This window comes from Solanum dulcamara, chromosome 5, assembly GCF_947179165.1.
Source record: "Solanum dulcamara chromosome 5, daSolDulc1.2, whole genome shotgun sequence".
NCBI classification, from domain to species: Eukaryota; Viridiplantae; Streptophyta; class Magnoliopsida; order Solanales; family Solanaceae; genus Solanum; species Solanum dulcamara.
Window position 1 is genome coordinate 9,425,703 of NC_077241.1, and position 22,927 is coordinate 9,448,629.

General features: G+C 34.2%; 1 protein-coding gene across 1 annotated transcript; it reads left to right on the forward strand.

Annotated features, from left to right (window-relative positions):
• The first annotated feature begins 9,756 nt into the window (after nt 1–9,756).
• On the forward strand, nt 9,757–21,834 carry LOC129888999 (inositol 1,3,4-trisphosphate 5/6-kinase 4). The gene is made up of 13 exons (XM_055964096.1): nt 9,757–10,003; nt 10,810–10,845; nt 11,172–11,370; nt 11,861–11,881; nt 12,081–12,175; nt 14,340–14,408; nt 14,656–14,858; nt 16,645–16,798; nt 19,282–19,395; nt 19,694–19,756; nt 20,302–20,447; nt 20,515–20,650; nt 21,527–21,834. Exons 1-13 carry the CDS (start codon nt 9,869–9,871, stop codon nt 21,680–21,682), a joined length of 1,527 nt encoding a protein of 508 aa, XP_055820071.1. The 5' UTR covers nt 9,757–9,868; the 3' UTR covers nt 21,683–21,834.
• Nucleotides 21,835–22,927: the final 1,093 nt, after the last annotated feature.

Consider the following 22,927-nt stretch of genomic DNA (forward strand, 5'->3'; position numbering starts at 1 on the left):
AACTAGGAACAGAAGATGTCTCGCCAAGTAGGATAAAAAACCCCCAAGAGACACAAATTCCCATCTGACCTAGAGGGCCCAATGCACCTATTGTTTAGGGACCTCATGTTGATGTTACCAATGCTGAATTTCGCAATATCATTCATATGTTGACTCAGGATATGATGGCTTAGGTTGACCATTAGGGAGCATCCCTTGTACGTTTCCAAGGTGTTCTAGACACTTTTAGGATTCGTGAATTTCTTTAGATGAATCTACCTGAGTTCATAAGGTCAAAGCTTAATGAGGAGCCATAAAATTTTATTAATGAGGTTCATAAGGTTTTAAGGTGATGCATGTTGGTGATGTAGAGTTTAAGGATGTTTCAAGAATATGGTTTGATTAGTGAAAGAAGTCTAGGGATGAGAATGCACCACCCCTAAGCTGGGTTGTATTTGAAGATGTCTTCTTAGGACATTTCTTTCCTAGACCTGAAGCGAGATTTTATTTATGTACATGAGTAAAACCTTAAGTTCACTCAATTTTCACATTATGCTCCGGAGATGGTAGCTGATATAAGGAGCAGAATGAGCTTGTTTATATCTGGGCTCTCCCGTCTTGCAAACAAAGATGGTAGGGTAGCGATGTTAATTGGGGATATGGACATAGCCAAGCTAATGATTCATGTTCAGCAGGTTGAGGAGGATAAGTTGAATGATAAAGAGGAGTTCTGAAATAAGTTGGCCCAAATAGTAAGTCATGAGTTCAGTCAGCAAAAGACCAAAAATATGAATAGGTCCTTCTTTCAACAGAGGTCATCTGGCCAACCCAATATTCAGCTACTACACCAGCATCCAGACATTGAAATAATCATAGAATGAGAGATTTTGGCTTTTGATCTCAGGGTAGTATTGCAAAAGGTTATCCATCCTACCCTACTTGCAATAAGTATGGTAAAATCACCTCGGGGTATGTCTTTTTGGTAAGAATGGATACTATTGATGTGGCTAAGTAGGATATGTACTCAAGATTTTCCCCTCCATGAGACAGGGCAACAAAGGTAACAAAACTCGATCAACTACACCATCAGCTACAAAAGATGGACATGCTTAGAAGGGCACCATTTCTGGTGCAAATGATAGCCAGAACCGCTTCTATACCTTCTCATTAGGATCAGGAGAATTACCTAGATGTGGCTAATGGTATGTTAAAAGTTTTCTTCATTGATGTTTATGTTTTGTTAGACGTTGGTGCTACTTTATCTTTTGTGACTCCTTATATTGCAGTAAAGTTTGGTTTCAATCTTGAGCAACTCTTAGAAAACTATTTTGTTTCTACCACCGTCGGAGAGTCAATTTTAGCTTAACGAATTTATATGAGTTGCAGTATTTCAGTTCTTCATAAATATACCATAACGAATCTAGTAGAGTTAGATATGGTAGACTTTGATATCATCATAAGTATGGACTGGTTGTATTATTGATATGCTCTGGTTGACTATAGAACTAGAGTTGTAAAGTTTCAATTTCCTAATAATTTAGTCTTAGAGTGGAAGAATAATTTTATAGTGCCTAAGGGTTGTTTCATCTCTGATATTAAAGCCAGAAAGATGAACTCTAAGGGTTATCTCTATTATCTAGTTCGAGATAAGGACTCCAACCTTGAGAGCCCACCTCTTCATTCAGTTCCTATATTCTGTGAGTTTCCAGAAGTTTTTCTTGATAATCTTTCCGAAGTCTCTCTTGATAAGGAGATAGACTTTGGAATAGACATTTTTCTTTATATGCAACCTATCTCTATTCCTCTGTATAAAATAGCTCCAGCTGAGTTAAAAGAGTTGAAAGACCTTCTAGATAAGGTTTCATCATAGCTAGTGTTTCCTCATGGAATGCCCCAGTTCTTTTCATGCATAAGAAAGATGATTCCCTCAGAATATGTATAGATTATCACCAGTTGAACAAGGTCACAATTAAGAATAAGTATCCCCTCCCTAGAATTGATGGCCTGTTTGACTAGCTTTAGATTGACACTTATTTCTTTAAGATTGATCTTAGATTTGGGTACCATCAGTTGAAGGTTAGAGAGTATAATATCTCAAAGACAATTTTTTGAACTCGATATGATCACTATAATTTCTTGCTATGTCATTTGGCCTAACTAATGCTTCTGCAGATTTTATAGGCCTCATGAATAGAGTGTTCAAATAGTAGCTCAACATATTTGTTATCGTATTTATAGATGATATCTTAATTTACTCTCATAGTGAGGAGGAGCATGTTGGTCACCTTAGAATTATTCTTTAGACCCTCAACGATAGACAATTGTTTACTAAATTCTCTAAGTGTAAATCTTGATTGAGATCATTTGCATTTCTTGGACATGTTATTTCTAATTAGGGTATTCAGGTTGACTTTCACGAGATTAAGGCAGTGAATAACTGGTCCAGACCCACTACTCCGATCGATATTAGGAGTTTTTTGGATTCAGCTGGTTACTATAAGAGGTTTGTTGAGGGGTTCTCATCGATTGCTGCCCCATTGACCAGATTAACACAAAAAGGCCAAATTCCAGTGGTCTAGTAGTTGTGAGAAGAGCTTTTAGGAGTTGAAGGCTCAATTGACTTTTGCTCTAGTCTTGACTTTACCAAAGGGTACAAATGATTTTGTAGTTTATTGTGATGCTTCCAGAGTTGGTCTTGGTTGTGTTTTGATACAAAATGGTAAGGTCATTGCTTATGCCTCTAGACAACTTAAGGTTCATGAGAAGAACTAATTCACTCATGACCTTAAGTTAGCAGTAGTGGTGTTTTTCCTGAAAATTTGACATCATTGCCTTTATGGTGTTCATATTGATGTTTTTATAGATTATAAGAGCCTACAATATTTTTTTCAGTGAGAAAGAGTTAATCTTTGAGTGAAAAGATGGCTTAAACTTCTTAAGGATTATAACATGAGTGTGATTTACCATCCGGATAAGGCAAATATTATTGCCGACACTCTTAGCAGGTTGTCATTAGGGAGTGTTACTCATATAGAAGAAGGTAAGAAAAAGCTTGCGAAAGAGGTGCATAGGTTTGCACATTTGAGATTTTATCTCACGAATTCTGATGATGGTGGTGTGATGGTTCAGAATGGTTCTGAGTCTTCATTAGTGATTGAAGTGAAGGAGAAGCAAGATAGTGATCCCATATTACTTTGGTTGAAAAATGCAGCTCACAAGCATAAGGTTGAATTTTTCTCTATTGAGGAAAATGAGATTCTTTGGTATCAAGATAGGTTATGTGTTCTAGATGTAGATAGGTTGAAATACTGAATTTTGATAGAGATTCACAGTTTTAGATATTATATTCATCTAGGTTCCACTAAGATTTGTCATGATTTGAGGGAAGTCTTCTGGTGGAATAGTATGAAAAAGGAATATTGCTGATTTTGTAGTAAAATGTCCCAACTGTCAGCAAATGAAAGTTGAGTATCAAAGGCTTGATGGTAAAGCTCAGGATAAAGAATTCTTACGTGGAAATAAGAGATGATTAACATGTATTTCATAACAGGCCTACCTTATACACGTCAACAACATGATTCAATTTAGGTGATTGTAGACAGAATGACTAAGTTAGCCCATTTCTTGCTTGTTAAGGCTACAGATTCAGCTGAGTATTATGCTAGATTGTATATTCGAGATATGTTAGGATTCATGAAGTTCCATTTTCTATCATCTAGGATAGAGGTACTCAATTCACTGCTCATTTTTGAAAATCTTTCCAGAAGGGTTTAGGCATCGGACCTTAATACAACTTTTTATCTGCAGACCAATGAACAAGAAGAGCGCACTATTTATACTCTAGAGAATACGTTGAGATCTTGTGCAATTGACTTTAAAGATAATTTGAATGATCGCCTACGTCTTATTGAATTTGCCTATAATACTAATATATCATTCTAGTATTCAGATAAATACATTTGAAGCATTGTATGAGAGAAGGTGTAGGTCTCCAATTAGTTGGTTGGAGTTGGGTGAGGCTACTTTAATAGGTCTTCATTGGTCCCTACAGTATTTTGAGCGGGATGGAAATATAGCTTACGAGCTAGAGTTGTCTATGGAGTTGGCAGTGGTGCATCTCATTTTCCATGTCTCCATATTAAAGAAGTGTGTTGGTGATCTGTCTCTCATAATCCCATTGGAGATTGTTAGAGTGAAATATAGTTTATCCTATGAGAGTATGATCAAGATACTATATCGATAGGCTCTGAAGTTGAGAACCAAAGAGGTAGCATTAGTTTGTTGAATAGACTACGTAGGAAGAAAAAGAGGATCTGAATGCTAGATACCCAAGTTGTTCATTCCTCGGGACAACAATGTCAGAGATAATAGTCCTCGTCTTGTTTTAAACTCATCATATACACTTTATGTTTGATTGTTTTAGTTTGTGACATTTATATTTGTGCCTCATGTTTTTTTCTATATGGTTATGACCTTGTTAGAGAGTTTAAGTTGAGAAAAAGTGAGACTGAATTGGCTACCTTGTCTTAATTATCATTTGAGGACGAATAATTTCAAGGGGGAGATATTATAAGGCCCCACAACTTCTAAGCTTAGAACCAAACTTTTCACGTATGCGTATAAGCCCATATTGGTGATACCTAATTATGATTAGGTGTTAAGATCAATTTATAAGTGTGGTAAGTGTTTTGGAGGTGAATTAAGATCATAAGAATCCTCTCGCAAAGTTGAGTTGAAAGTTTCCTTACCGATTGAGATTTGGTACAAGATTTTACTTGGGTCAACTTCAAATAAGTATATCTCATAGAATATGAATATCAAATTAAAGATCGTTGAGCCTTCTTTCCAACTCCACCAACCTCTCATCAATCTAAGGTCTGAGTCAAAAGTTATGATCATTTTAGTTTTGTTAGATATTCTATCTTGGACATGAATTTCGCCAATGTTGAACAATTTCTAACCGACAAAATGCTGGTTAATGAAATTTTTAGAGATATTCTATTTTGAACATGCGTTTCACTTGTGTTGAACAATTTTGGATAGGCATTTCACTAGTGGAAACACCGGTTGAACGACGAAAAATCATTTAAGTCAGTTTTAGTTAAAATTTTCTCAGTTTTGACCTTTCTTTTATGCCCTAAAAGTGGTTTTCTCTCCTCCTATCATCCTCCTTCATCAAGCTAAGTCCTTCTTCATAGATTTCAAGCAACCTAATTTTTTTCTCTATTCATGAATCGCTGATAGAAATCTTAAATCTTGACTATAAGGTTTTTAAGATAACAAATCCATAAATTTCAAAAAATGATTTCTTGATCGGTCTTCATCAAGTTAGGATTTTTTTTTAAGAATTGTGAAGTTTTTAAGGCATGTAGGGTTGCAATGAGGAATTCCTTTCATCCTCATGACTAGGATTACTCAACTTTCATAAACTTAATTCCATAGTTAGGGTTATCAAACCCACTTTCGAATTCATCACATTTAAAATCCGAATTGTATGATTTATTGAATTGTTTATTCCTGATTATGAATTCTTGATTAATGTATTTCTTTTTTTAATACTTAATAAGGTTTTTCATTGAGATTGTTGTGAATTATTGACATATATTGTTTATTGTTAGTTTTGTTATTGCTCTAATGGCCATGTCCTAACAGACTTATTTCTTTCATTTTAAATAGTAGAGGCTTTATTCAGACAATAATTGTTCATCTTTCATGGATCCTTTAATTATTATTTCAAACTTATATTTAGCACATGATTTAGTTAACTAAGTTACAACTTTCGCTCACATTTCATAAATGTCAGAATTATCCATTAGCAGTATGTCAATATCAAGGGTCCGCTTGGGATCATTTGTGATCTTGAATGCAGGTCATATCGAGGGTGTAGACTCCGGTCATGATACGTTACTACTTTCACACATATAACTCAATATACTACAATTGCAAGTATACTTGCAATACAAAAAATTCAATAATTTAGTCAAGCGATAACCTCTGTAATCTTAAGCATCATAATCACATTATTAATTACAATCATGTATGAAGATTAATCAACAAGCATTCAACTTAATAGCATACATGAATATAAATCAAGTCTAAACTCCAATCAAATCATAATCTACCTTAATCGAAGATTCCGAATGCAAGCTAATCTGCCAAAAGTCTTGCCTTTTCTCGAAGCTTCAGATCATTCACGGTCGAAAAGGAACAACAATACAATAGTCAACTACTTATTGTATAATTTTAGGCCTTAAAAGCTAAATGCCACTAATTTTATCTTGTTCATACCTAAACCATCAAGTTAGGATGTTTCACCCATCAATTTAACCCAATTCTCCTTAATTCGTGCTAAAGGAAAGAAACACTACGCTAGAAAGTAAAATCTAACTATCTAGAATTATTATTATTATGCACATTTAGGAGTATCCATAAGTAATTTTCATCAACATGAACTTTAGGGCCTAAACCCAAGAATTTTACCCATTCTAATGATTCTAGAAATAAATTGGATCGATAGACGTTAGAATGGAGTAATGATCTTACCTCAACAATGGAAAAAGTCCTATTTGATGTAAAATCGTCTCTCTCAAGTCTAAGGACGTGCTTTTGGATGCTAAGGAGAAAATAAGTTTAAAAATCAAAAAAATACATTTTACTGTCGAAGGCCGCTAAGGCGATCCCGCTATGACGATCAAGTGGCTGTTATAGTGATCCCTCATCTTGGCTGAGGGTTGTTATGGCAATAGGGGTCTAGCTACAACGACCATTGACAGTAACTCAAGGAGTGTTTTCAAGTACCCATATTTTACAACACATACTGAATTTTATGACAAAATAAATATATATCATCACGAAAATCGTTGTGATCATAGTTTTTCGAATCTATTTCTCATTTTGAAAGTTTTTATGGATCACTCAAGCCCCTCAACTAACATAATTTACTCTCAAACTTATTAAACGCTACACATTGAATCACAGATGTCTCTAATCCTCATGACACAAGGTTTTCGTCAGAAACTAGCCTAACTTGAAATTTTTATGAAATATTTACTAAGTCTTTTCCTTGAAAAACTTTACCCACATACTTTCTTTCCAATCAATGCTATAACGACGGAATGGATCGTTATAAATTTAAAATATTTATTTCTCATATTTTTGAATTAAAGTAGGATAAATATTTACAAATTAAAATTATTATTAGAAAAAGAATGTCTTAAAAGAAAAGAAAGTAACAAATTTATCATGAAAAAGGGCATATTTGACCCGTTAAGTAACTATCAAAATATTTTTGGACCAAATTAGTAATGAAAGAAGTAGTTTAACCTTTTTTCTTATTTAATTTAAATTAATAACACAGTACTATGCAACAACAAATAACAACCATCCAAACAAGGTGCTAATCTTGTAGGATCATTTTAGAACTAACAAAGAAATTAAGGATATAACTTGACATGATAAAATTATTTTGGGACCTAACCAAGCAATTTCAACTTACACAAAAAAATTTACTTTTTGTGAATGTTAAGCTCACGTAATTCTATGTAAAATTAACTTTTGAGAAAGCAGAGAAAAATAATGTATGGAATGAAGGGTATTGTGCTGAACGCTTCAATTCTGTTGAAAGCCGACGATGATGAAATTGGGAGTCCCTCTCTTAGACTGATGTTGTGTATGTTCTTCGCAAGCTTCGATACTCCAACATCTTCATTGTAAAAATATCTTCTTCTTTTTTTCTATTCTATTGTTTTCTTCTCAACTCTTGAAAAATTATAGAATTCCCAAGAATACCCAAGAATTGTTTTACAAATTAGTTCGGTTATAAATGTTTTTATATGCATTATTATTATTATTATTTAAGGGGTTCTTCTATCTACACTTCTTTATTTCTTTGCGAAGTTTCTATGATCAAGCTATGTTTTTACCTCTCAAAGCTTTTTTTTATAAGGTCTTGACTAATTTTGTCTTTGTTGGTATACAAAGATACTTCATTGAGCTTGATATCTTATAAATTCTGATAAATAGATGAACAAATAAAGCTTCTGAACATATTACAACAAATAAACTTTCAACACTGAATATTTATGGAGACATTTTGTGACCAACTCTCTGTACATCTCAAAATTAGATACCTTAAACTTAAAAATTGAAGTCCAACTATACTCGACAAAATTGCTATGATAATATGACAAATAAGGGTGATGTGACCCCTTCTTTCTTAATCACCTAGGATCGACAAACTAATGATAAACACACATATGGTAAACATGGCAAAGAATCTTGTTCTTTTTTTATATATAAAATTATTTCAACTAATAAAATAAATAAAAAATAATCTTTTTTTCTTCTTAATCTCATTTTATCGATTAAAATAGAATAACTATATGTACCTTTTTAAACTGATAATATATATATTAATTTTCGTCTAGATAAAGATAAAAAAAATCCTAAAAATAAAATTAAAAATATATATATTTCATATTATTATTTTTGAATTGAAGTAAGATAAATATTTACTAATAAAAGATTATTATTAGGAAAAAATGTTTCTACAAAGAAAAAAATATTTTTGATCTATTAAGTAACAATAAAGATATCTTTAGATTAAATTATTGACGACATAAATATTTTTGACCTTTTCCTTATTCAATTTATTTGACAGACAAACTTACTTTAATACTTTTATTTTATGGGTGATTCTTTACCCCCAAATCTAATTTGAAGTAAATTTAGTACCACCCAAATTGCTAACGTGGAAAATACAAAATAATTAGGCGAGTAAATAGCTGAAAAAACAAACAAACAAGTGGTCCCCTTTTTTTCCTTTTCAGTCAATACCTTTTTTATTTTGCATCTTCTTCGTACCCACCCACCCCGCCCCATATCTATTCTCATTCCCATTCCATCTTCTTCCTTATCCCCACCCCCGTCACCCCACCACCTCCTCCTCCCTGCACTTTCCCTAGCCCTATCTTCTTCTTTTTCTTCTTACCCCACCCCATCCCCTTTCTCCTTCTTCAATATCCACCACAATCCATCAATTTTTCATGAAATAGACACATAAAAGTCATAGAAAACTTCAACATCCACATTATTTTCTTTACTATATATTTTTAAAATTCATATTTTTTGCTTTAAGTTTTTTTTGAAAAATAAAGACTTTCAACGAAGGAAAATTAGATTATATTGGACAATTCAATATTAAGAATGGATCATGGCAATGGTGATACAAGTAACTGATAGAGAAAGAAAAAAAATTATGTGAAATCATTGTAAATAATTTCTGGTTTTTTTAAAAAAATAATTAGGAACTGAAAATTGAGATTATATAAAAATATCAGGATGACTAAGATCGGCGGCTGACAATGGTAGTTGTGCAAGTGGCCGGCGATTAATGGAATAATTTTTTTTCAAAATTCATTGCACATGATCGCTATTTTTCTTAAATTAATTAGTGTTTAAAAAATATAAGGAAAAGAAAAAATCATAAATAAACAAAAGGAAATGAAATAAATAAATAAATAATTTAAATAATTTTTACATAAATCTGACATAGTAAAGATATTTTGCTATAACAATGACATGACGCGTGTGTAATGCATTTTCTATAATGATATTGATACTATATTTTTAGAGCGATATTAAATTAACTTCAAATTAGATTAGGAGGTTAAAGAATTACTCGTAAAATTAAAGTGGTAAAGAGAGTTTTAAGTTTTGTTGTAGGATCATTCTAGAACAAATAATTTCTTTTACAACATTTGACATGATAAAATATTTTGGGACCTAACTAAACATTTTCAACTTTACCCAAAAAAGTTCGACCTTTTATGAATGTTAAGCTCACGCAGTTCTATGCAAAGCTAACTTTGGAGAAAACACAGAAAGAAGAATGTGTGGAGTGAAAGGTATTGTGCTGAACGCTTCAATTTTGTTGGAATCCTGCAATGATGAAAATGGGAATCCCTCTCTTAGGCCTGGTGCTGTTTATGTTCTTCGCAAGCTTCGATACTCCAACATCTTCACTGTAAAAATATCAACTTTTTCTTGATTTTTTTTTGCCATTTTTGTTTTCTTCTTGATTCTTGAAAAATTGTAGAATTCCCAAGAATACCCATGAGTTGTTTTACATATTAGTTGGGATTATGAATGTTTCTTTGTGCATTATGTTTCCGTGAAGTCACATGCAATCAATCAACTAAGTAGTCCCAATCTTAAATTAGTTGGATTTCGCTATATGAATCTTTTGCTTTATGGGGTTATTGCATCAAAGAACTGTCTTTTAGGTTGTTCTTCATCTGGGTTTGGAAATTGTCTGTGTTGTATCCATGATTTTCACATTTGGGATTTGATATTGGAACTTCATGGTGAATTTTAAAACCCCTAAACCACTAAGCTAACCTATATATATATATATACTGAAAACAAAAAATAATTTCTTTATAAATACAGTGTAATTTTTTGCCGTGGGGGTTGGATGAACACCCTCGCCCCCTCCTAGATCTTCCCTTGGCTGTGTGTAACTCACATAGACATAGTTTTCTTCTTTCTAGTTGTTTACCTTCTGAGTGCTTTCTTGATTAGCCATGTAATTGGCAGTTTTTATGATAGCTCGATGATAATCACTGTTCAATCTAATTTTGCCAAATTGTTTATTGTTTTTTGTTATTGTCAATTGGATAAAGATGATTCTTTTAAGGAAATTTGCTGCATTGCTGAAATAATTGGATTTATGGGTTGTGAGAAATTTTTCTTCTCCTTTTAGTTATTTGCGGTAGTGGAGGAATGGTTTGATTTTTATGAATGAAATGTTATACCTTTCAATTTTTGTAGGGTATATCCTATGGACCTGATCTTTCTGCTCCTAAGGTGATGTCCTTTCTGCTTTTTTGTTTTGCATTACTTTTGGTGTATCACCTTTATTGATATGGTTGTGTAAAGAAATGTTTTGCACTGGTGTTTCCTATTGTCTCAAAGTTTCCCTGCCTACTAAAATTGTTTAATTGTCTTCATCAATAGTTCTTATATCCATTTCCTTCTATTTCTTCATTTTTCTTCAATACTTGGTCCTTGGCTTTTTTTTGTAGTTCTCAAGTCCTGATTTTATTCACCATATAAGTGGCACTAGAGCAATGGTGTGGACTGACATTTTCAGAAAAATTGGAATCTCAATCAATTGCAACTACTTGTTTTAGGTGCGCCTCCTCCAAGAAAACGCAAGACTATATTCCTACAATTGTTTTGTCTTCAGGCCATCAGCCATAGACAACTTTGTAAGTGAGGTTTCCTTGGAATGGGGCGACAATATTGGAAGTTATATGCATGTTGTTTCCAGTTACAAAGACGAGGAGATTTCCCAAATGATAAGTTCTGGCTGGCTGATCACTGTTATACGTGAGTTTCAATGCATTGAACTTTTCTTTTGTTGATAAGCCCACCTATGCATTAACCTATCAAAAAAGGGAAATAAGAAGAAATCACGTGAAGTTTTCTGATTCAAATAACTAAGATGTTTCCAATAGTTGTTGCTAAATAATTGATTGTTTTTAGTTTTTAAACCGATCTATTTCCAGATGCATTTCACTCCATAGCTCTAACATTTAGAAGGTTCCTTTTGAGGTTCTGATTGAATTTTCAAATTTATGCTCCACGAAAAGGTTCTAAAACTATAAAAGGCTGCATTTTCCTCAAAAACTTAGAATCACTTACATTACCATACTAAATTCTTGACCAGCATATAACATGCTTTGTATGATTGAGGTGAGTGGGTATGGTAATTATTCACAGAAGTTTTGATATCTGTAGTAACTGTGGGTGGAAAGTTTGTTGTCATTCTCTCACATATGTGCTTGCAAGCATCTAATCATCTGACCTATTTTTGCAGGATCTCCTGAAAAAGCATCAGGTATAAGCTCACAACTATCTTGTACCTTCAGACAATAGTTTCGAACAATATAAAGGATTTCTTTCTCATTCTCTAGGGAACTCCTTTGTTCTAGCTTGTGAATTGCTGTTGTAATTCATATTGAAGAAATTTGTTGGCTTCTGTCAGGTGGTGAAATTGTTGTTTCTTCTGAATCTTAAAATTTCTACATTCATGTCAGATGTTGAATATAGTCCTGGAACTGAAAATTCAAGCAAGATTTTCATTAACAAGCTTGAAGAACTGCCTCTGACTATCTGCCATTTGAATAAAGAGGTGAGAAAAAATATTGTGTACTGGTGTGCATTTGGAATTCCTTAATCTACTTAAATAAGATTTTTTGGGCAACTCCGTAATAACTCCACCACAGTGGCTTCTCTGAAACAGTTGGTTCGTACCACATGATGTTTTCTCCAGGCCCAGTTTCAATGCATCCTCTGGTTCCAACATGACCTTTCTTACTTTTATCTTAGTAAATTAATAGTTTGATTAACATGGTGGGGAGTTCCCGCTATACAGGTGGTATACAAAAGTAGGGAGCCTACATAAGGTTGTGGATGTATGTATCTATACAACTAGCCCCCAATCATCTATATTAACAGGAACCTCATGTTGTACAAAAACTGACTAGAAACAAAAGGCAGTTCCTCATTTGTACAAATTCAATTTTCACGCTTTGAGAAGCCTTTTTGTTACTTTCCACCTCCGAAGTACTGACATTATAGTGAAAGGGGCTACATTCAATGCTCTGCATCTTCCTTCCTACTTTTAAAAACCTAGCTGAACATCACATCCTTGATAATACCCGACATTTCCCACTGTATTCCCAACTGATTTAGCAACAAGCGGTCGACGTCCTCTCCCTAACGTTTGCAGTGTAACACCACATGTATCACCAGCTAACACATGCTATCCTTCTTTTCCTCATACTTCCATATGTACGAATCCCCCCTTGCAGCACATTTGTTATCGGCCAGGTGGGAGGTCATCCTTTCTTCCGAGTGCAGGGAAATCTACACTGATAGGTGCTGGAACATTGTATCTTCTCCCCTCCCATTTCATTTCCAAGCATCCTGTTCACCATATGATGTTTTACTTGTAGAGTAATTCCATGAGATTTTGGAACTCTTAGATCTCCCAATCTTATAGGTTTCTCCTGAATCTCAAATTCCAAAAGTTCCACTGTCTTGTGCCCTATATACTTGAGTGATTGCAGTAACCTTCTGGCTCAATATGCTAAAGATCATGAAAGGCATGACTGAGGGTGTCGTCACTGCACCAACTAGGTTTACAATAAAGTTACAACTGATTCTATTTCCATTTCATGCTTTAAATGATGTTGCTATTGAATAATCCCCACCCAAAATATTTTTCTATAATCAGTACCCATAAGGCGACATGATGGTGTCCATCCTCCACCTTCCTCTTGGAGACCGTACTTAGCTACAATAACTCTTCTCCTAAGAGCCTGCACCTTGTTGCTGAATCTCTATCTCCATTTATCTCTTGCGTCTTAGCATGTAGTATTATGTCATTTGCTAGACCATTTGACACACCATTTTCAGAAAGTTGGTGCTAGTATTTGTTCATATAAAACCAAAATTCTTGTACCGTGGCAAACAAGTCCTTCTTTTGCTTTCTATCTCAAGTTTTCTCCAATATCTGCAGCTGTTGGTGCGTGAAATCTTACCTCCCTCTCCTCATCACTTTGGTCGATGAGCGTTTTGCAGTGGTTTATTGGTATGGAAAGGACATCTAAATTAAAGAGGATATTTGTTGCTAATTACTTTGGTGTCTTTTGATAGACAAAAGATTTGCTAAAAGTCACTACCATTCATTTCTTCTTCTATTCTCCTTTTTTAATTCCATATGGATTGGTTTCTCATTATCAGCTTAACTGCTGATCACAATAGCAATTATGGCATCAGATCAATTACTTGAGGGACTTCATAAAATTTCAGATTTTGCTGAGGCTTGTGATTCCATGGGATGATCCTGGTACATATTTCGTCATCTTGAGTAAAAAGAATGTGAAAAAGAGAAGTTATGTCCAGAAATGTGAAAGAGTTTAGTTTCTCTAAGTTCTTAGGATAGTTTCTTCTGTTGCTGAATGACTAACTATCCTATACAAAGCAAGCATAAAAAACGAATCTTTAGTGCAGAACTGCAGCCCGATTAGATGTTGTTACTGATGTGTGAAAAAACATATTTGGTGAACAGATTCCTCTTATTTATTTATTTATTCTCTAGCAGTTACCTAGAGCCATTTTAATGCTTTCTAACAATAGTAAACCCTCAACTGCAGTATTTTTTAATTGTTAAAAACTCTCAAGTATAGTTAACTACTGAAGAAATTGTTTTTGTATCCTTTAGAAATAGTTTGGCAGAGTGACAATTAATGTTCTTAAGGTTTCTTTATTTTATGCTATGAGGCAAGCAGGCAATGGGCAAGGAAGTCAAGACGGTTGGTTACCTGATGAAGCCTTCTCGTGAAGAAGATTTTGCCAAGGTCAGTTCTGGTGGAAAATGAGTTGAGAACTTATATTACTGATAAATGGTTGTCATGCATCCAAACTTCTTGCATAATTTCAAATATTTGATGCTTTGTGTATGTCTTCTTCATGACCTGGCTTAAAATTTTTGAAGTAGGATAAAGTCTGTTGGTTCAAATGATGGAATGTAGCTAGTGCTTTATGCATGACTAAGGAACTTTTCATGTTATGTTTTGAGACTTGACATATTTCTTATGTTTGCAGAGAGGTGCATTCCCCTTAAATCCTACACCAAACGGATTAATTTTTGTGGCCCTTAATTACGAGCTCCCTATATCATGGCAGTTACAAGAAATTGACGGCGTTCTACATAAAGCAACTGATGACATCATTACTGTTGAAATGAGCAGCTCTTCAGATTTTGAAAACAAAGTTACTTATACAGAGGGCATGCAAGAGTTACAAAGGTGACTTCCTGCTGTTAACTTATAATGGGTTAATACTGCAGAATAGAAAAAGGGGGGATGATTCTTTTTACTATCTCTTCTTTAAGCATCTTCAAGCTTCTATCGCAACTACATGATAAGAAGGTAAAAACTTGCCCGCATCCAGTGTTTACATAACGTGGTTAAGTGATTGAATGAGATGGGAATCTATATTACTAGGGCATGGTTTAGTGAGAGAAGTGTAAGTGGAAACAAATGCCATGCATCTATTTGTTTGGTGTAAACACTTGGTATGGGTAAATTTTTACCTGATAAGAATATCAATTTGTCATTTTTTTCTGTGAATCACCTTAGCACCCTTTAATTTGTCAAAACTGAGAAAAATAGGGTGTTCAAAATTTCATAGCTATATACCAGACACTGGAAGTCTGCCCAACTAAGCTCATCTTCAGAACTTCTAAGCATGAAGTTGTTAGAGGTAATCCAAGAGAGACATAAAAAAGACTGCTATGAGTGCCAAGAGACCCTATTGTTCAAGCTAGAACTGAAAAGCCAAAAGCTAAATATCATTAATAACAGGATGTAGATGATAAGAAAGTTTTAGCTATCTCTAACAATGTGCCCTAGTTCATGGCTTGGAGCAATAAAAAAGATTTAATGCTTTCATTCATTCTTTTATAGCATCTCTGATATTGATAATTTGTTGATAGTAAAATGTGGATGCTTTTCATAGATCGTTGTAATTTCTTGATGGAAATGACTTTCTTCAAGCAGTTGAATGACCTCTGCATCATGTTTGCATTATCTTTCTTTCTGTTCTTTTTTTCTGTGTTGTGTGATAAGAAGGTACCACCTAAACTAGAAGGTAAGTTCTACAGAATGGTGGTTAAACCGTCTTTGTTATATGGGGTGTAGTACTGGGCAATCAAGAACTCACATGTTCAGATGATGCATGTTGCGGAGATGAGGACGTTGAGATGGATTTGTGGACATACAAGGAGTGATAAGATTAGAAATGAGGTTATTAGGAAGAAGGTGGGAGTGGCCTTTGTGGTACACAAGATGAGAGAAACGAGATTGAGATGCCTTGGACATGTGCAGAGGATGCCCCGGTTAGAAGGTGCGAGCGGTTGGATTTAGGGGTTACGCGGAGGGGTAGGGGTAGACCGAAAAAGTATTAGGGAGAGGTGATTAGACAGGATATGGCACAACTTCATATCACTGAGAACATGACCTTAGACAGAAAGGTGTGGAGGTCGCGTATTAGGGTAGAATGTTCCTGGCTTGTGACGGTTTTAGGTTGGTCATAGGACTAGTCGTGCCACTATAGTTGTGTTCTTGTAGTTTTCGATTATCACATTATTTTGCTACTGTTATTGTTTTTTTGTCTCGTGGAATTTACATTGCTCTTAGTTTTAGCCGCTATAGGACTATGCTATATCTATTGTTATTTTCTCCTACTTGGTTTCGAGTCGAGGGTGTTTCGGAAACAACCTCTCTATCTCAATCTCCATGAGGTAGTGGTAAGGTCTGCGTACACTCTACCCTCCCTAGACCCCACTCGTGAGATTTCACTGGATATGTTTTTTTTTCTGACTGTTTGTGGCATGTTCCTATCTATCTGAAAGATGACATTGCACCACGTTGTTTTCAGCTTGAACTGGTAATGAGTGTCAAAATAAATTCTGGAAACTTGGATGGAAGTTTCTGAAATGTTTTTAGAACTTTCTGTTTGAGATGTAATAAGTTCATGTCTGAGGAGTTGGTTTAAATTACACTAAATCTCCTTTGGTTATTTTCTGTTCAGGTACATCGGATGCCATCCTGATTGTCGTGTGATTGACCCATTCAGCAACATATATCCTGTTCTTGATCGGTTGAAAATACAGCAGATTCTAGGTGATTTGGAAAATCTTAACAGCAAAAGCTGCAGTAAAATCAGAGGTCCCCATTTTCTAAAGGTCCTTTTTCCTAAATGGTACCCATGTTATGCTTACATTGAAAAATCTACTGTGAAATCTTTGTGACTTCAGTCCATAATCTTTTCCTTATTGATCATTATTGCATGATCTGTTTCTTTGTTTCTTCATTCAGCAGCCTACTTTTCTGAAGCTATGTTAAGCGAAACCTTATTTTGGGGTGTCAGTTCCCACCAAGTATATGGCTACAACGTGTTTTGGGTGGGATCAAGTGCTATAGGCTTTCTGAGTTGATGATGTCTTTAAGAGGGGATAACAGTAGTGGATGCTTGGTTAGTCCAGGAGAGAGTTTTAGGCTTTTCCCACTTTATGAATGAGAAAGATCAGTCGCTTTGTTCTCAAAAAAGATCAGTCACTTTGTTGCTATACAAGGGCCATCCAAGTCGAAATTAGTTGGTTGGATGAAATTGATTTTAGTATGGAATTCTTTGTCCAACCAATACAGTAGTTTTGATATGGTTATATAGAGTCTTACCTGAGAATAAAACATGGCCAAAAAGAAGGAAATATTATGCTACGGCTAGTCATTTTAATTGAATTGTGTGCCACAGGGTTTTGGGTCTCATGGCTCTCATTTGTTGGATATTCAACTACATAGTATGTAGATGTTTATGCATCATGTTTGTGTTCTGTTTGCTCATTATTAGCTCTCTGCACAGTTAAAGGGGACAGCTTCTTTTCTGTCACCATTAGGTTGGAAGACTGTTTTCAAGTGTTTACCTGGTACAATTTTTCTTTAAAGTTAATCATTTTGGTCTGTTTTTATCACTGCTTAGCTCAGGTAGGTTAAATTTAGGGGTCGTTTGGTTTAAATACAAGTTATGATGTGATTAGTTATGATGGGATAAGTTATGATGAGATTATTTCGTATTGAATGTTTGGTTTGTTGTACTTAAAATAACATGCATTGTATAAATTTTAAGAACAAGTTGTTTGTTTACAAAAGTACGCTTCACTTTATTTAGTTTTTTTTATATTTTCTTTGCAAGATTTAGTGTCTGTTTGGCTTAACTTATTTTAAGCAGCTTATAAGCTAATTTAGATAAGCTAAGTCACACGGACCCAATTATTTTTTTGGGCTTATTCTAAGCATAAAATGGCTTTAAGTTAGCCAATCATACACTCAAAAAAGCTGAAAACAGCTTATCAGCAACTTATAAGCCAATCCAAACAAGATCTTAGTTATTCATTCTTAAAAATAAAACTTTCATCTTATTTAGCTTAAATATTTTTTGTGTACATTCCTATGATGGTACCGTATGTATTTAAAAATAAAACTTTCATCTTATTTAGTTTAAAAATAGAACTTCCATTTTAAGTTTGTTAAAGTAAAAGAGGATTTATTATTTACATCACTTCATTTAAGCACATATCACTCTTAAATTGTAAAATGTTAAAGCTATCTTCATTTTAATTGATATATAAAATACAAGTTTTCAAGTGACTAAAAGAATATATAATTAAAAATATGTAATTCAATAATAGAGAAAAATCAAAATATAAATAAACATAAGAATTAGTCAAATAAATTCATAAATAAAAATTATATTTATATAGTGTAATTTTTTAATAGAAAATTATGAAGAATTATCATAAAAATAAGGAGTAGTGAAGGTACCCTTCAGGTGGCCCAGTGGTTTGGGCTTGGGACTTCTATGTTGGAGGTCTCAAGTTCGAAATCCCTTGCCAGCAAAAGCAAGGGGTTTGCCTTCTGGGTCGAGCTCGTCGCATCGAGTTCTCCTAGTGCGGTTTACCTCTCTTGTGTGGTTTGCAAGCTATTACATAAGAGCGGGGGTTTTATCCTGTGTGCACCCAAAGGATAGAGGTTTCAGGTTTCCCTTGTCATAAAAAAAAGAGTAGTGAAGGTTGTGAATGTTATTATACATGCTATGAAAAATAATGTGAAAATGAATGTAAAAAGTGATGTATAAAAAGGGTTTAAAAGGATATCTTTGTCATTTTACCTATTTTATATCGAGATAAGTTATCCCGGGATTACTATACCACTCAAGGGAAGGGATAACTTATCCGGGGAGGGATAACTTATCCCGGTACTAATTATTAATCTCGGGATAAGCTATCCTGGACTTGCCAACCAAACAACAAATTAAGTGACACCATAATTAATCCCAAGACTATTTGGTATTTTCCTTCACACCAAACGACCCCTTAAAGTTGAAAAATCTAATTAAACACGAATGCCTCAAGATTTTATCTGTATCTGTGTATTGCGTTGAGATTAGGATCTTCTTATGTGTTTCTGAAATGAAGCTCCTTTTGTCTCACAATATAATGATCTAATACCAAACTGTGAACCCAAAAACTGGAAAAGAAAACGCTACAACACTTCAGTTTATGGTAGTTCACTACTCATTTCATCATTTATCATATAAATCTGTTGGCATGTGAACATTAGTTTTCTCTACTTGCTAGCTATTTGATTTGACATGCACTTCTTCGTGCAGGTTGTTGATTTTCGTGAGCCCAAGTTGGAAGACAAGCTAGCCGATGCAAAACTGTCGCTTCCGAACATTGTAAAACCCCAAGTTGCTTGTGGAGTTGCTGATGCTCACAGCATGGTAATGCTGAATTCTCAATCTAACATAAATAGCATTCTTGGTCCCTCTCTCTTTCTCTCTACATTTATATATTGAACTTCTACTCTGTAAAAGGTTTGGCATATGGATTCCTCCTTTTGATGTTATTAAAAAATCCAATCCTGTACAGACAGACTATCTATGCTTCAGCTTGAAGCTTTGCCTTTATATATCTTCCTTTTTTTCATTTGTCCTGTGAATTATCCATTGATTTTCTAACTTTCTTTTTGATAAGTGATTTTCTTGTATGGCAGTCTTACTTACAATTTTTAATGGACAGGCCATTGTCTTTAAGACAGATAGCTACAAATATCTCAATGTCCCTCTTCCAGCTATTGTGCAGGTAAGCAAGGGGTCTATATGTAATGATCATAATTTGTTTAATCAGCCTCTTGAATAGTAGAACTGGTTTAGCTTGCACATTCTTAGTTAGTGCCTTTTTTCTCTCTTACTTGTGATTGTGACTTTTGAGCCGAGGTTCTTTCGGAAACAGCCTCTCTATCTCCATGAGGTAGTGGTAAGGTCTGCGTACATCTTACCCTCCCCAGACTCCACTTGTGGGATTTCACTGGGTATGTTGTTGTTGTTATTCTTAGTTAGTGCCTTCGTGAAAGCGTTGCGTATTTTCTCATCCATATGTAAGATGCTTTCCTTATATGCAAATGGCAATGGGTAGGCACTTGATTGTATCAGATATTGATCAGATTTGCAAGATGTTTTGGAAGCACGAATATTGTGCAAAGGACAGTTACTATGCATGTCCATTCTGGTTTGCATCTTTGATGATTGTTGTGAGGAGGATCTCCGTAGTTGTCATCTAAATAAATTATTTCCTTCTAACATAAGCTTTCTCCTCCAAGTTAAATATGAAGATTAGTGTAACTGCAGGAATATGTGGATCATTCATCCACTATGTTCAAGTTTTACGTTGTTGGGAAGAAGGTTTTCTTCGCAATTAAGAAGTCTACACCTAATGCAGATACCTTGATAAAGTTAGCTGAAGAAAAAGAGTTGAAGCCATTACTCTTTGATAGGTATTTTTCCACCTTAAATTCCTCTGTCTTCTGTATGCACTTTTCTTAAGAACACCTATTTTTGCAGCTTAAAATCTCTACCTGTTGACGAGCAAAAAAGCCAAAATGAAGATAATAAACAGATTGATCATGAGCTAGTCACTGATGCTGCAAATTGGTTGAGAAGGGTGCTTGACCTTACTATTTTTGGCTTTGATGTTGTGGTAAGTACTTTCATATTCCTCACCCCTTACAACCTATAATCTAGCTGATTATTTTATTGTTTTCATTTTTCCTGGGAAATTAACGAGAGACAAAATTGGATCAGCTTTAGGAGACTAAGATGTCCTTCATCAATAGCTGTTAAAAAGATATTAGCATGCTCAAAAATCAAAATACATTGTTTCCGTCCATGCTACAAACCAACATCCCACTTAAATGCTTTAACTTGTAGTAAAACTGAATCATCTAATGATCTCGTGAGAGCTGCATGGTGAGGTATCTAATAGGACAGGTTCACTCAGTGATTGTGGACTCATATGTATGATTCATCTCTATCCTTTTGTCAAAGTTCTAAGTATTGGCAATCTCTAGGTAGAGAAAGATCTCTATACCAATATAAATTCTTCATTGACTCCCTTATGTAGCGCTTTCATTCTTCTTTCTGTCCACAACGAATAGAGGGCCTTGTGCTAGTCAGTTCAGCAATGTAATGGTAAAATATATGAACCTTAAAAACAGACTTAACTCAATCAGCAAACCTCTTCCTTCGGACCTTTGCCTATGGTGCCTCTTCTTTGATCGGTTATATAGTTGCCTATTAGTTTTCGTGCTGTAGGGATAGTTGATTTCTAACAGAAATGTAAAATGGAGAACCAATATAAGTAAGATTTTAAATAATATTTGCCAAGGCCAAAAAGAGTCATCAGTCATATCAATGGTTTGCTCTATACTAAAAGTTCTCAAATCTCAGCCTTTTCTAAATCCTTGGTGCTAATTTTGCCACAAATAATTGAAAAAGAAAGTCATAAATAATAGTTAAAAGGGAATAAGACTCGAGCAGCACATGTTGTGATAATGACTTTTGAATCGAATTTCAGATCCAGGAAGGCACTGGTGACCATGTCATTGTTGATGTAAATTACCTTCCATCATTTAAGGAAGTTCCTGATGACGTTGCAATACCAACATTCTGGGAAGCCATAAAGGAGAAGCTGACTGGAAAACAAAGCACAGAAGCAGCAATATTGTTGTAATATTCACCTATATTCATCTTAGTAGCAAAACTAACTAATAAAAAGGTTATATCCAACAGATACTGACTACCCTTTTTCTCTTTTGCTATTTGTGGTATCAACTGTAACTTATTCTGTATATTCGAAATCATATTTCATTCTGTTCAGTTTAAGTTCTAGCTTTGAACATGAACTTTTTGCAGTTTCATGACCCATATCTGATTATGAGGTTTCAATCATGTTTCTATAATTTGAAATATCAGGAAGTTGATTCCCTTATCTCTCCTCCATCTATTCTAGGAAGATAAGTGGGTTCCTACCTTTTTTTCTTGTGTTCGGGAGCAAAAAGTAGTAACCTTAAAGTAATTGCATATAATTTAGACAAATACTATGGAAGGTGGGGGAAAAGATGAGGCGTGTTCGAAGGTAGGGAGGATACAATTGATGTGTAATGTCACTAGTTGAGCTTGTTTTCTCTACTTCCATTAGGGAGATCATTTTCTCTATTTTTAAAAAACTTGTTTTTCTAGATAAAATTGTTTTCTATTTTGATCAATTGAACATGAGAAAATTGAAAAACATTTACCAAACACACCCTTTAAGGAAAACAAAAGAGTATGTTCAGAGTGTTATTTCAGCCACAACAGATCTTTTAGGACGGTCTTGTTAGATAGAGTTACTTTGCTAGTATAGGTTAGTAAGTCGGTCTTGTTAGATAGAGTTATTTTGCTAGTATAGGTTAGTAACTATTCCTAGAATAGTTGAGGTGCGTATAAATTGGTCTTAAATTTTGGTATATAATTTTTTTGTACTCATTCCTTGATAGTTTCTCAATTGTTGAGCTTGGAGTTATTTTATTTTTTTTGTTATAAAGATTTGATCTTTTAATCTTTAGTGTATAATGACTTTAGTATTGTTTAACTAAGTCACTTTGTTCGTGTAATAATAACTCTAGTATTGTTTAATTAAATCCACAGTAATTTTTCTGTGGATTGTTCATGTACTAGGTATATATGTCTATCGAGATGCGTATGCGCTCCACAAACTTATTATTTTCAAATCGAAAAACCAAAAAAATCGAACCAACTTGGCAATAATCAAACTGATCGTTATTTTTTTGATTTGGTTTAGTTTTAGAAATATTAATTTGATTTTAGTTTTAACCAATAACCGATCCAAATCGAACCATGAACAACCCTAATGGTATGGTATATATATTTGGGTGTTAAGGTTTTTTTGTATACATCTTAAATTTTTTTTGCTAGC

Bases quoted from the DNA above. Each gene is read 5' to 3' on its own strand.
- LOC129888999 (XM_055964096.1), top strand. From the start codon at position 9,869: ATGTGTGGAGTGAAAGGTATTGTGCTGAACGCTTCAATTTTGTTGGAA. The intron at 10,846-11,171 runs GTGATGTCCTTT...TACTTGTTTTAG, and splicing joins CTGATCTTTCTGCTCCTAAG to GTGCGCCTCCTCCAAGAAAA. The intron at 20,651-21,526 runs GTAAGTACTTTC...ATCGAATTTCAG, and splicing joins TTTTTGGCTTTGATGTTGTG to ATCCAGGAAGGCACTGGTGA.